General features: G+C 45.3%; 2 protein-coding genes across 3 annotated transcripts in view; one reads left to right on the plus strand and one right to left on the minus strand.

Annotated features, from left to right (window-relative positions):
* The window catches only part of LOC122558185 (WD repeat-containing protein 88-like), a 30,881-nt gene extending 26,026 nt beyond the window's left edge, over positions 1-4,855 (plus strand). Inside the window, exons 9-11 of one of the 2 annotated variants that reach the window (XM_043706492.1) lie at positions 1,396-1,464; positions 2,547-2,639; positions 4,499-4,855. In XM_043706492.1, the coding sequence (XP_043562427.1) occupies positions 1,396-1,464; positions 2,547-2,639; positions 4,499-4,717 (381 nt within the window). In that variant the 3' untranslated portion in view covers positions 4,718-4,855. The remainder of the gene's footprint in view (positions 1-1,395; positions 1,465-2,546; positions 2,640-4,498) is intronic. The other variant, XM_043706493.1, reaches the window with a different exon arrangement.
* Positions 1-14,915, minus strand: part of rhpn2 (rhophilin, Rho GTPase binding protein 2) — a 164,359-nt gene that overhangs the window by 90,281 nt on the left and 59,163 nt on the right. The gene's annotated exons all lie outside the window — the stretch shown is intronic.

Genomic DNA, 14,915 nt, shown 5'->3' on the forward strand with positions numbered 1-14,915 from the left:
GAACCAGAGGACACAGCTTAAAAATAAGGGGTAGGCCACTTAGAACAGAGATGAGGAGAAACTTCTTCACCCAGAGAGTGGTGGGTGTGTGGAATGCTCTTCCCCAGAGGGCAGTGGAGGCCCAGTCTCTGGATTCGTTTAAGAAAGAGTTGGAGAGAGCTCTCAAGGATAGTGGAATCAAGGGTTATGGAGATAAGGCAAGAACAGGAGACTGATTAAGGATGATCAGCCATGATCATAATGAATGGTAGTGCAGGCTCGAAGGGCAGAATGGCCTACTCCTGCACCTATTGTCTATTGTCCCTCTTTCCTTCCTTCCTATGTTTGAGACTTTAAAGGCTGTGCCTAATTCTCGGTTTCTCTCTCTCTCTCTGTTTTGAGAAACTACAACAATTTAAAACATTTATTCACAGAATGTAGACACTGCTGAAGGGTTAGCACTGATTGCCTGTCCCTAACTACCCCACTTTCTTGAACCGCTGATGTCCCACTGGCATCAACCAACAATAATAATGCGTACTCATATAGCACATTTCACATCCCTGAATATCAAACAAAGCTTGACATTTTGATTTCAAATCCCTCCAAGAACGTACCGTCTGCCATCTCTTTAATCTCCTCCAGCTGCTTAACACCAAATATCTGTATTCACTCTCTCTACTCTGTTATGCAGCCCTGATTTAACATTGCACCATTGGTGGCAGGACCTCTCACTAAACCTGGAATTTCTTCAGTTAGCCTTTCCTGTCTCCTCCACCTTTAAGAGATACTTTTAACCTTGCAGCTTTGATTGAGTGTTTGGTCCTTAGCTTAGTGTCAGGTGAGAGCGGTCCCACCCAACAGTGGGGAGGCACTGGAGGAGAATGGAGTGGTCGATGGTATCAGTGATTGCAGACAAGTCACACAGGGTGTCATTATGAGTTTGATATGAGCTGTTTCTATGCTGTGGTAGGTAATACCTGATGTGATAGGAGGCAGAGTCGATGGGGTGAAGGGCCTTCTTCCCCTATCTCTTATGAGTCTGAAATCAGATTGGAGGCAATTCTGGGAGAAGTAATCATCAGAGAATGAGCGGAGTAGGTAAGGATGTGCAGCTCATTACCACGGGGTGTGGTGGAAGTGCTTGTTCTCAGTACGTTTAAGGTGAAGCTGAGTAAACCCAGGATGGAGAAAGGACTAGAAGCAGATGTTGAAAACTGAGATGAGGGTCTAGGAGGAGTATAAGCACCAGTAGGATATATTTGGGCTGAATGGCCTGTTCTCATAGTGTAAAACTCTAGAAAGGAAGCATCAATGTGGTCATAGAGGAAAAGAGTTCTGGAGCAATTAGATGTTAATTTGCCGATGTTTACCTGATTGGCTCCTCTCTCACTGTCCCTGTCTGCCTCTCGGCAGGATCACCAGGACTGGGTACTGGATGTTGCTATCTCCTCCAACAACAAGTGGATTCTTTCTGCGTGTAAGGTACAAGTGTTATCTATGATCATTTATAATATGCTCATCCACAGGATACAATGCAGCAATTCACAAAGGTCCCAGGAGCATCACATTCCAAACCCACGATCTCTAAATCAAAAACAATAACAACTTACATTTATCTCGTGCCTCCAATAAAATGTCCCATGGCATGTTGCATGATCAGATTATAAAACAGTAGATGACCTTGAGCCGGGAAGGAGACGTTGGGACATTGGCCAGCAGCTTGTTGAAAAGGCAGGTTTTTAGACAATAGGTGCAGGAGTAGGCCATTCTGCCCTTGGAGCCTGCACCACCATTCATTATGATCATGGCTGATCATCCTTAATCAGTATCCTGTTCCTACCTTATCTCCATAACCCTTGATTCCACTATCCTTGAGAGCTCTATCCAACTCTTTCTTAAATGAATCCAGAGACTGGGCCTCCACTGCTCTCTGGGGCAGAGCATTCCACACAGCCACCACTGTCTTAAAGGTGCAGAGGTGTTTGGAGGAAAATTCAGAGCCGAGAGACTTAAAGGCATGGCAGCCAATGATGGAGCGATTAAATTCAAGAATATTCAAGAGAGTAGAATCAGAGGAGAGGTGAGGGAGAATGGTGGGGCTGCAGGAGATTACAGACAGCACAAGGGCTACAGCAGTTCAAGGCGGCAGCTCACCAACATCTTGTCAAGGGGCAATTAGGGATGGGCAATAAATTCTGGCCCAGCCAACAATATTCACATCTCATGAGCAAAGAAAGAGAAAGATAGGAGAGTGAGTCCTTGGAGGGATTTAAAAACAAGGAGGCCAGAGAACACATGGGGTGATAAGGGGAGTGGGACTTGCTGTAAGCTCAGACACTGGCAGAATGATTCCAAGTTCAGGGAGGGTTGAATGTGGGAGACCAGCAAGGAGGGTGTTGGAATAATGGAGTCTGCAGGTTTTCAGCAGCAGATAATCTGCATTACTAAGTGGGAAAAGATAACAGGTACATGGGAATACCAGCCCCTGCCAAGTTCCCCTCTAGCTCTAGCTCCCAGACCTACAGGTGCCATTTCTAAGTTTTTACCTATTCCTTTCTTTCTAGGATTCTACTGTGCGTTTGTGGGACATTGAGAAAATAGAACAGATACCAGTCGTCAAAGCTGCGTGGAGGGAGCACGGGGAGAGAGTTGTCAAGGTTTGATGGTCCAACCTGTTTTCTGCTTAGACCAGGAGATGGGAGAGGGGTGGTCCCTTCCTAAGTGCAGTCAGTTTAATTGCTGGTGGGGCTTTGACAGCACATCCGCAAATCCCAGCATCTCTCATTCATTTTCACCCTTTACCCTGCCATCTGGTCTGGGCAGGTAAGGCTTCTAATAAATACTCTCAATTCCCTCAAAGTAGAAGCAAAAACAACCCCCCCCCCCCAAAAAAAAAACAAGATCCCACAGCTAAACACAGATCGAGAGCGGTGATAAAACATCAACCACAACCCTGGGCTTTACAAACAGAGGCACAGACTTTGAAAGGAAGCAGGATGTGAGGGGTAAGCAGAGTATTGTATCAACTTCTAGGTAGGGCATTTCAGAGGGTGTCAAAGCGTTGCAGAGGGATGCAGGAGAGATTTACCAGAATGTTATCAGGGTCAAAGAGCTTCCATCAACACTGAGATCCTGAAGAGGCCAGAGTAATTCTCTTTCAAGCAGAGAAGATGTGCAAACTTCTGACGGATTTGGACAGAGTTAATGAGGAGAAAGTGTCTGGAGTGGGAGGAGGTTGAGGGACCAGAGGAGAGAGAGATTTCAGGTGATTGAGGAAAGGAGGAGGGGAGGGGAGGAAATTCTTTTTAACACAGTCATTTGTCGTGATCTGGAAAGCACTGAGTTGAAATGACAGACCAGGCAGATTCAGCCTTTCAAACATGAATTGCTGAGTAAATATTTGTCTTTGTCTGTGTTTGATCAGTACATTTACAGATGATATGAAAATGGGTGCTGTGATTAATAGTGAGGAGGAAAGCCTAGGACTACAGGCTGCTCAGATGGACTGAATAGTGGCAAATGGAATTTAATCCTGAAAATTGTGAGATGATACATTTGAGCAGACTAACAAGGCAAGGGGGCTGACAGTAAATGGTAGGAGCCTGGGAAGTACAGAGGATCACAGGGATCTTGGCAGCAGGACAGGTAGATAAAGCGGTTAAAAAGGCATACAGAATACTTGCCTTTATTAGTCAAGGCATTGAATATAAGAGCAAGGGGGTTATAATGGAGCTGTATATAAGATTGATTTAGGTGACAGCTGGAGTACTGTGTGTAGTTCTGGTCGCTGCACTGTAGGAATACTATGCTGGAGAGACTGCAGAGGAGATACACCAGGATGTTGGAATGAAGGCACAATACAGTCTAGAATGAATCTTCTCCATCATGATTCAGGTGCACAAAGCTCTGAGGGGCACAGACAGGTAGGTAGAGAAAATTGTTTTCCCCTTAGTAGAGGGTTCAATAACCAAAGGGTACAGTGTTAAAGTACAGTACGGACATTTCAAGAGAATTTGAGGGAATAAATTTTCATCCAGAGAGTTGTAGCTATCTGGAACTTACCGCCGAAGATGGTGGTAAAAGTGAGAACCCTCAAGAACTATAAGCACTCAAATCGCCACAGGATACAAGGCTATGGGCCAGGAGCTGGGAAATGGGATTGGAATAGATGGATGTTTGATGTCTGACACAAACATACTGCGCTTCTGTGCTATAAAAACACTCTGATTCTGTGTGCACGCGTGTAGATGTGCATGTGTGAGTGTGTGCGCATGTGGGTGTATGTGTGCATGGGTGTGTACATGTGCATATTTTGAGTCTAGCTGAATGAGTGTTCCTGTAAGTGTGTACCATTAGGTGCAGGTATCTGTCACTGGTTGTGTGTGCCTGAGTGGATGTACCTGTTAGTGAGTGTGTGCCTTCCTGATGAATGTGGCAGTGTGTATACCCAGGTATGGGTGTTCATGTCCTTGTCCTTTGCTCTGTCCCCTGCTAATGTTTCTCATCTTCTTCTCAGTGTACCCATTGTGAGAAACCGTTCTCAAGGTGCCGCGATGACAGCTCAGAGAACCTGACCATCTGTGTGTTCTGCCGTTTGTCAGCATCACCACGGAGCTCTCTGCGCACTGTCCCCAGCATGCCCAACATCCCCACTGTCCCCAGTGTGCTCAGCCTGCCCAGTGTGTCCACTGTCCCCAGCCTGCCCAGCCTCTCAGAGTCAGCACCAAAACAGTGATCCCAGGAAGGTCACCCTGCTCATTAACGTTGCTGCCTCATTCATTCCACCCTGCACCTGTCAGCTATAGTTCCAGAATACCGAATCCCAAAGGAAGTTAAGCGCTGGTGTCACTGTCTCACTTTCCTGAGTGATATTTTAAATGTGTAATTTCCACCCCGAATAAACTCCCTGCTGCTGAAATTTGCTGCAGTAATCCCCAAGGAACCTGTACCTTTCCATGAGGCTGGAAAGTTTGTGCTGCTGCCTCTTGACCCTGAGCTCATTCCCCAACATTTCACAGACACCCCCATGCTATTCTGTTTGCTTCGCTGGACTCTTGAGTACCCTTCAGTGCCCTCCACCTCCTTAACTCTCCCCCATGTCACTCAATCCCCTCATCCTGAAATCACCAAGCAGCAAATCCCAAATCCATCTGCTCATCCACCTGTCTCCCGCTCAAATTTGAGGTGAGGGAAATGAACCCCAGCCTAACATGAGAAGGATTTTAGGGTTACAGCTGATAACACTGAGAACATTTCTCTTTCTTTCTGGCAGTTGGATTTGGCAATTCTAATTTGTCTCAATTTTATCTAATTTTAAAAATCTCTTTTTGTGAATATTTTTCATTTTCCTGTTCATTAACTCGTTTAAAGTTGTTTTTCATTTTGTGGTCAAAATGTAATCTGCTTCAGTCTACAAATGAAATAATAAAATCTCTGTGGTTGTAATCTCTCTCAATTTCAACTCTATATTTCTCAATATTGTGGATTTAATGTTTCAGTTTCCCATACAGTCCTGGATTTGTCCTGGCACTGGTGAATCTGATCAGTAATAGGCATTCCCCTTAAACAAGCACCAAACTATCACAGAGCATTAGCTTCACACCAAGACAATGACGAAGCTGCAACAATTCCAAGCCAGACTTGGAAAAGTCCACATCACAAGGAGGAGGCCATTCAGCCCATTATCGCTAATCTGTCAGAAGGAAAATCCTGCATTTTTCCAACAATATCCGGCTGTCTGTCAGTCTAAGGGAACCAGGATAAGCTCTGACAGAAACAATGGAACAGAGGAGCGAGGGGAAGAGGCCAGAGTTGGGTGGTGGAGTGGGAACCTGTGAAAAGGAGAGAGAGGTCTTGGATAGCCTCAAAGATCAGGAGAAGGTTTTAAGTGTAACGCGATTAGAGATTATGTGGATGTGCCGCTGTTGGACTGGGGTGGACAAAGTTAAAAATTGCACCACACCAGGATATAGTCCAACAGGTTTATTTGGAAGCACAAGCTTTCGGAGTGCTGCTCCTTCGTCAGGTAATAAAACATCTGAAGCTGCTCCACAGGAGCGTGGTGCAGATACAATCCAACCCCCTGAGCCATATCCAAAGAAATTAGGGCAGGAGTGACCAAAATCTTGGTCAAAGGGAGTGATGTGTGACTCATAAATCAGACAAATTTATGAAAGTAACCTTATGTTTGACAAATGTAACCTGTGGGATAGCAGAATGGAGACCCCGTATTTGGATGTTTACAGGTATTCAGTAAAGGTACTCAAAGAGTCTTGGTGTTGAGAGAGTGATATATTAACTTGGAAAGAGGATTGGTTAGATAACGGGAAACAGCAAGTTGGGATAACCAGGGGATTTTGATGTTGTCAAGCTGTAAATAATGAAGGAAAAAGTGAGGACTGCAGATGTTGGAGATCAGAGTCGAGAGAGTGGTGCTGGAAAAGCACAGCAGGTCAGGCAGCATCCGAGGAGCAGGAAAATCGACGTTTTGGGCATAAGCCCTTCATCAGGAACCTGTGTGCTTTTCTTTGTTCCGAGGGTCACTGGACCCAAAATGTTAACTCTGATTTCTCTCCACAGATGCTGCCAGACCTGCTGAGTTTTTCCGGCAATTTCTGTTTTTGTTTCTGATTTCCAGCATCCGCAGTTCTTTCAGTTTTCATTAAGTTTGTAGAGGACCAGTGGGGCTTCATTTCCATAAGATCATAAGATGTACCAGCAGAAATAGGGCATTCCAGCACTCAGGTATCCTCTGCCTTTTCCTTATAACCCTTGATTCCTTTATGATTAAAAATCTGTCTATCTCAGCCTTGAACATACTGAACAGTGCAGTCTCTGCAGTGAAGAGTTGCACAGATTCACTACCCTCTGAAAAGAAATTCCAGCTCTGTTTGTAATGTGAGATCCTCTTATTCTGAGAGTGTACCATGTGGTCCCAGACAAGAAAACACCCTCTCCACATTGGCAATTAATTATCCCAGGATAGCGATGCTTCAGGCGGAATAGAGAGGGAAGTAAAAGGGGTGGAGGTGTTGCATTACTGTTCAGTGAGAGTATCACAGCTGTGCTGAAAGAGGACACTATGGAGGACTCGAACAGTGAGGCAATATGGGCAGAGCTCAGAAATAGGAAGGGAGCGGTAACAATGTTGGGCGTTCCCAACAGCGAGCGTGAGAGAGGTACAAATATGTAAACAGATTACGGAAAGATATGGGAGCAACAGGATGGTGGTGATGGGAGATTTTAATTTTCCCAACATTGACTGGGATTCACTTCGTGTTAGAGGTCTAGATGGAGCAGTATTTATAAGGAGCATCCAGGAGGGTTTTCTAGAGCAGTATGTAAATAGTCCAACCATCCATACTGGACCTTGTGTTGGGGAATGAACCCAGCAAGGTGGTTGAAGTTTCAGTGGGGGATTGCTTTGGGAATAGTGATCACCATTCCATAAGTTTTAGAATTCTCATGGACAAAGATGAGAGTGGTCCGAAAGGAAGAGTGTTAAATTGGGGGAAGGGCAACTATAGCAAAATTCGGCAGGAGTTGGGGAACATGGATTGGGAGGAACTGTTTGAAGGGAAATCCACATTTGATAAGTGGGAGGTTTTTAAAGAGAGGTTTGTTAGAGTTCAGGAGAAATATGTTCCTGTGAAAATGAGGAATAGAAATGGCGAGATTAGGGAAACATGGATGACAGGTGAAATTGTGAGACTGGCTAAGAGGAAAAAGGATGCATACATAAGGTCTAAGGGACTAAGATCAGGTGAAACTTTGGGAATGTAGGTCCAACCTGAAACGAGGATTTAAGAGGGCTAAAAGGGGTCATGAGATATTCTTAGCGAGTAGGGTTAAGGAAAACCCCAAAGCCTTTTATTCATATATAAGGAGCAAGAGAGTAACGAGGGAAAAGGTTGGTCCACTCAAGGACAAAGGGGAAAAGTTATCTGTGGAGTTTCCTCTACCTCGGGGAGACAGGATGCCTTCTTGCGAATCATTTCAAAAAACATCTCCGGGACACCTACACCCACCAACCCCACCGCCCCATGGCTGAACACTTCAACTCCCCCTCCCACTCCATCAAGGACGTGCAGTTCCTGGGCCTTCTCCACCGCCAAACCATTACCACCTGATGCCTCATATTCCGCCTTGGGACCCTGCAACCACACGGGATAAATATGGATTTCAGTCGCTTTCCCAGCTACCTCCCCCCAGCCCCACCCCTCTCCTACTTATCTCTCAGCCTCGACCCACAAGCCTCATTCCTGATGAAGGGCTTATGCCCAACATCGACTCTCCTGCTCCTCGGATGCTGCCTGACCTGAGCTTTTCCAGCACTACACTCTCGACTCTGATCTCCAGCATCTGCAGTCCTCACTTTCTCCTGAAATTATCCCAGGTTACTGAGGGAAGTGAGAGAGGAAATAGCTGGGGTTTCAAGATATCTTTGCTGCATCCTTGAAAATGGAGTAGGTCCCAGAGGACTGGAGAATTGCTAATGTTGTCCCCTTGTTTAAGAAGGGCAGCAGGGATAATCCAGGTAATTACAGACATGTGAGCCTAACGTCAGTGGTAGGGAAGCTACTGGAGAAGATAGTAAGGGATAGGATATATACCCATTTGGAAGAAAATGTGCTTATCAGTGATAAGCTGCATGGTTTTGTGCAGGGAAGGTCATGTCAGACAAACCTATTAGATTTCTTTGAAGAGGTGACAAAGTTGATTGATGAAGGAAGGGATGTAGATGTCATATACATGGACTTTATTTAGTAAGGCGTTTGATAAGGTTCCCCATGGTGGGCTGATGCAGAAGGTGAAGTTGCATGGGGTCCAGGGTGTTCCAGCTAGATGGATAGAGAACTGGTTGGGCAGCAGGAGACAGAGTAGCAGTAAAAGGGAGCTTCTCAAAATGGAGACCTGTAACCAGTGATGTTCCACCGCTGTTTTTTGTGATATAGATAAATGATTTGGGGAAAAGTGTAGGTTGCCTCATTAGCAAGATTGATGGAGTAGCGAGAGTGAAGGGGACCGTTGGAGAATACAGCAGATGTAGATCGATTGGAGAATTGGGCAGAGAAATGGCAGATGGAGTTCAATCCGGACAAATGCGAGTTGATGTATTTTGGAAGATGCAATTCCAGAATGAACTATACAGTAAATGGAAAAGTCCCAGGGAAAATTAATGTACAGAGAGATCTGGGTGTTCTGAAGGTGGCAACACAGGTCAGCAGAGTGGTCAAGAAGGATGGGGTATTGAGTACAAGAGTTGGCAGGTCATGTTACAGTTATATTAGACTTTGGTTCGGCCACATTTGGAATACTGTGTACAGTTCTGGTCACCACATTTACCAAAAGGATGTGGATGCCTTGGAGAGGGTGCAGAGAAGGTTCACCAGGAGGGTGCTAGCTATGAAGAGAGGTTGAGTAGATTAGGATTATTTTCATTGAAAAGGAGGTTGAGAGGGGACTTGATTGAGGCCTACAAAATCATGAGAGGTGTAGACAGGGTGGAGAGCAAGAAGCTCTTTCCCAGAGTGGGGAACTCAATTACTAGGAGTCACACATTCAAAGTGAGAGAGGAAAAGTTTAGGGGAGATATACGTGGAAAGTTTTTCATGCAGTGGGTGGTGGGTGCCTGGAATGCGCTGCCAGTGGAGGTGATAGAGGTGGGAACGATACCGTCATTTAAGATGTATCTAGACAGATACATGAATGGGCAGGGAGCAGAGGGATAGAGACCCTTAGAAAATAGGCAACAGGTTTAGATAGAGGATATGGATCGGCACAGGCTTGGAGGGCCGAACGGCCTGTTCCTGTGCTGTAATGTTCTTTGTTCCCCTGTCCAGTCCCCTAAAAATCAGTAAGGTTGCCTCGTGTTCTTCTAAATTCCAATAAGAACAGGCCCAATCTACTCAACTCTCCTCATAAAACATTCCCTCCATCCCAGCATCAGCCTAATGGGCCCTGTCTGCACTGCCTCAAATAAAAAGCCTGAAAACTGACCACAGTATCCCAGCTGTGGACTGACTTGTGCCTTGGACTGTTTTAGCAGAACCTCCCCCCTCTTATATTCCATCCCATTTGATTGTGACCATAACTCAAGTGATGTCACCACACTGTAGGGAGGATGCACTAAAGCGGGTACGGGAGAGATTGATCAGGATGCTGCCGGGGCTGGAGTGATTCAGACATGAAGGGAGTTGTGATAGGCTGATGTTGTTTTCCTTACAACAGAAAGCTGAGGGGGACCAGTTTGAAGTGTACAAGATTGAGGGGCATCGAGATGGTAGATAGGAAGAGGCTTTTACTCTTATTAGAGGGGTCAATAATCAGGGGGCACAGTTTTAAGATACTGAGCAGGAGGTTTAGAGGTGATTTACGGAAACTGTCTTCACTCAAAGCTATCTAGTACTCACTGACTAAACAGGGGATCGAGGTGAGAACATGTAAGACATTAACAACTATTTAGATGAGCATTTGAAATGCCAGAGGACACTAGGCTATGGGCCAGGTGCTGGGAAATGGGATTAGAATAGATCATGCTGGATGACTGGCACAAACACAATGAGCTAAAGGGTCTCTTTGCAAGCTTTATTACCCATGATTTAAGGTGGTAGATGAAATGTCATGTGAAGAAATTTGAGATTATTCACTTTATTAGTAAGGATAGCAAACATTTTATTAAATGGTGTGAAAATTGAAATTGTTTAGAGAGATTTGTGTGATTCTATGCTACGTACAAAGTTAGCATGCAATTACAGCAACTACATAGGAAGACAAATGATGTGTTGGCCTTTATTGCACTTGGAAGTGGGGTACAGGAATGAAGTCTTGCTACAATTGTACCAAGTTTTAATGAGACCAGATCTGTGTGCAGGCTTGGCTTCCACATCTAAGGAAGGACACTTGTACGTTGGAGAAGTCCAGAGAAGATTGATTGATTCCTTGAGTGTGAGGATTCTCCTCTGAGGAAATATTGGGTGGAATTCCTTTATATTCCCTGGAGTTTAAAAGAGTAAAGGGTAATCTAATTAAAACAGATAAGGAAACTCGATAACATTGAACAGGTGAGAGCTTTCTACTCCTTTGGGTGGAGAGTCTAGATCAGAACTTCCCATACGCTTTCGAGCTGCAATCCCATTTCAGATCTTAAAAATTATCGTGACCCCTCTGAGCACTGTGGGAGTGAGGGCCTAGTTCAGCAGGACTACTGTCACGTGGTCTGAACTCCACAGCATTCAACATTGACTTGGCAATCCACTTTGGTCACAAAAACAGGAAAGCAGATTATTCTCTGAATGGGGGCAGTTTAGGAAAAGGTGAGGGTGCAATGAGACCTGGGTGTCCTGGTGGAACAGTCACTAAAGGTTGACATCCAGGTGCAGTGGGCAGTGAGGAAAGCTAATGGCACACTGGCCTTCATAGTGAGAGGATCGGGGTAAGGATGTCTTGCTGCAGATATACAGGGCCTTGGTGAGGCCACACCTTGAGTATTGTGTGTAGTTTTGGCCTCCCAATCTGAGGAAGGACATTCTTGCCATTGAGGGAGTCCAGCAAAGATTCCCCAGACTGATTCCTGGGATGGCAGGATCGACATAGAAGGAAAGACTGGATCAACTGGGCTTGTACTCGCTGGAATTTAGAAGGATGAGGGGGGATCTTTGGACAGGATAGATGCAGGAGTAATGTTCCTGATGTTGGGGAAGTCCAGAACTACAGGTCACAGTCTGAGAATAAGGGGTAAGTCATTCAGGACTGAGATGAGGAAGAATTTAGTCATAGAGATATACAGCAGGGAAATAGGCGCTTTGGTCCAACTCATCCATGTTGACCAGATATCCCAACCTAATCTAGTCCCATTTGCCAGCATTTGGCCCATATCCCTCTAAACCCTTCTGATTAGATTAGGTACCCTACTGTATGGAAACAGGCCCTTCAACCCAACAAGTCCACACCGACCCTCTAAACAGTAACCCACCCGGACCCATTCCCCTACCCCATATCAACTCATGACTAATGCACCTAACACTATGGACAATTTAGCATGCCCAATTCACCTGAAGTGCACATCTTTGGATTGTGGGAGGAAACCAGAGCACCCGGAGGAAACCCACGCAGACACGGGGAGAATGTGCAAATTTCACACAAACAATTGCCCAAGGCAGGAATCAAACACGGGTCCCTGGCGCTGTGAGGCAGCAGTGCTAACCACTAAGACACCGTACTGCCCATAAATCCCTCCTATTCATGTACCCATCCACATGACTTTTAAATGTTGCAATTGTACCAGCCTCCAACACTTCCTCTGGCAGCTCATTCCATACACATATCACCCTCTGTGTGAAAAAGTTGCCCCTTAGGTCCCTTTTATATCTTGCCCCTCTCACCCTAAATCTATACCTTCCAGTTCTGGACTCCCGCACCCCAGGAAAAAGACTTTGTCTATTTACCCTATCCCTGCCCCTCATGATTTTATAAACCCTCAGCCTTCAACGCTCCAGGGAAAACAGCCCCAGCCTATTCAGCCTCTCCCTATAGCTTAAATCCTCCAAACCTCACAACATCCTTGCAAATCTTTTCTAAGTCCTTTCAAGTTTCACAACATCTTTCCAATAGGAAGGAGACAAGAATTGCACGCAATATTCCAACAGTGGCCTAACCAATGTCCTGTACAGCCGCAACATGACCTCCCAACTCCTGTACTCAATACTCTGACCAATAAAGGAAAGCATACCAAATGCCTCCTTCACTATCCTATCTACCTGCCACTCCACTTTCAAGGAGCTATGAACCTGCACTCCAAGGTCTCTTTGTTCAGCAACTAGGACCTTACTATTAAGTGTATAAGTCCTGCTAAGATTTGCTTTCCCAAAATGCAGCACCTCGCATTTATCTGAATTAAACTCCATCTGCCATTCCTCAGCCCATTGGCCCATCTGGTCCAGATCCTGTTGTAATCTGAGGTAACCCTCTTCGCTGTCTACTACAGCCTCCAATTTTGGTGTCATCTGCAAACTTACTAACTATACCTCCTATGTTCACATCGTCATTATATAAATGACGAAAAGTAGTGGACCCAGTACCAATTCTTGCGGCACTCCACTGGTCACAGGCCTTCAGTCTGAAAAATAACCCTCCACCATCACCCTCTGTCTTCTACCTTTGAGCCAGTTCTGTATCCATATGGCTAGTTCTCCCTGTATTCCGTGAGATCTAACCTTGCTAACCAGTCTCCCATGGGGAAACTTGTCGAATGCCTTACTGAAGTCCACATAGATCATGTCTACAGCTCTGCCCTCATCAATCCTCTGCTACCTTTTCAAAAAACTCAATCAAGTTTGTGAGACATGATTTCCCACGCACAAACTATCCCTAATCAGTCCTAGCCTTTCCAAATACATGTATGTCCAGTCCCTCAGGATTCCCTCCAACAACTTGCCTCACCAACGTCAGGCTCACTGGTCTATAGTTCCCTGGCTTGTCCTTACCACCGTTCTTAAACAGTGGCCCCACGTTAGCCAACCTCCAGTCTTCCTGCACCCCACCTGTGACTATCGATGATACAAATATCTCAGCAAGAGGCCCAGCAATCACTTCCCTAGCCTCTCACAGAGTACTAGGTTACACCTGATCAGATCCTGGGGATTTATCCACCTTCATGTGTTTCAAGACATCCAGCATTTCCTCCTCTGTAATATGGACATTTTTCACCATTTATTTCCCACATTCTATATCTTCCATGTCCATCTGCACAGTAAATGCTGATGCAATAAACTCGTTTAGTATCTCTCTACTTAGAGAGTTGTGAGCCTGTTGAATTCTCTCCCACAGGAAGCTGTTGGGGCCAGTTCATTAGATAGATTCAAGGGGGAGCTGGATATGGTCCTTGTGGCTAAAGGGATCAAGGGGTACGGGGAGAGGATGGGAATGGGATACTGAGATTGCAGGATCAGCAATGATCATATTGAATGGTGGGGCAGGCTCGAAGTGCCGAATAGCCTACTCCTGCAGCTATTTTCTATGGTTCTATGTATCTCACAAACATTTAGCTTACAAATTAGCTTGAGCCTCAGGATAAGGGGTCAGCCATTTAGGGATAAGGGGAGAGTTTTTTTTCACCCAATCTTTGAGAGAAGGGAATATTTTCAAAATTTACTGATGACACTAAACGTGGAAGAATTGTAACCTGTGAGGAGGACAGTGTGGAATTCCAAAAGGATGTTGACAAGTTGGTGGAGTGGGTGGATAGGTGGCAGGTGAAATTCGATGCAGAGAAGTGTGAGGTGATGCACTTTGGCAGGTAGAATATTGAAAGATAATATAAATAGGGGGTAATTCTAAAGTGGTACAGAAGCAGAGGGAGCTGAGTGTATATGTGCACAGATTGTTGACGTTGGTAAGATAGGTAGAGAGAACTGGGACAGGCACCAAATAGCCACCTATTGCTCTGTAACAATTCTGTGATTTAAAGGCTTGTGAATCTTTTAAATGATCAAACATATTTAAGTTAGAGATTCATGGAAAATTGAGGAATCAATGACTCTGATGATGAGTGAGTGGAGTGTGGGGGAATTGAAGTCTGAGTATGATGGCAGGCTGGAGAAGCTGCGCTTGTTTCTGCTGTTGTTATGGGACAGAGTTGGGGATGTTGGGAGGGGAGATACAACAGGCGAACACGTGAATGGGCCAAATGTCTTGATTTTCTTAGAACCATTTTACAAGGTTTCATCTGGGATGACTAACCCATTGGCCCATCCCCAATTTCTCTGTGTGCCATTCACCCTCTATTGCTGCCCCCCACGATTACCCTTTCCAATATCTCCTCTGCCTCTCCCATACCCATTACCCTTCCCCATTACCCTGTCCCAATTGCCCACCCTTAGACTATAAACCTCATCCCTTACCCCATTCCCTCACCCCTTACCCCATTCCCTCAC

The sequence above is a fragment of the Chiloscyllium plagiosum genome, chromosome 17 (genome assembly GCF_004010195.1).
Source record: "Chiloscyllium plagiosum isolate BGI_BamShark_2017 chromosome 17, ASM401019v2, whole genome shotgun sequence".
In the NCBI taxonomy this organism is placed as follows: domain Eukaryota; kingdom Metazoa; phylum Chordata; class Chondrichthyes; order Orectolobiformes; family Hemiscylliidae; genus Chiloscyllium; species Chiloscyllium plagiosum.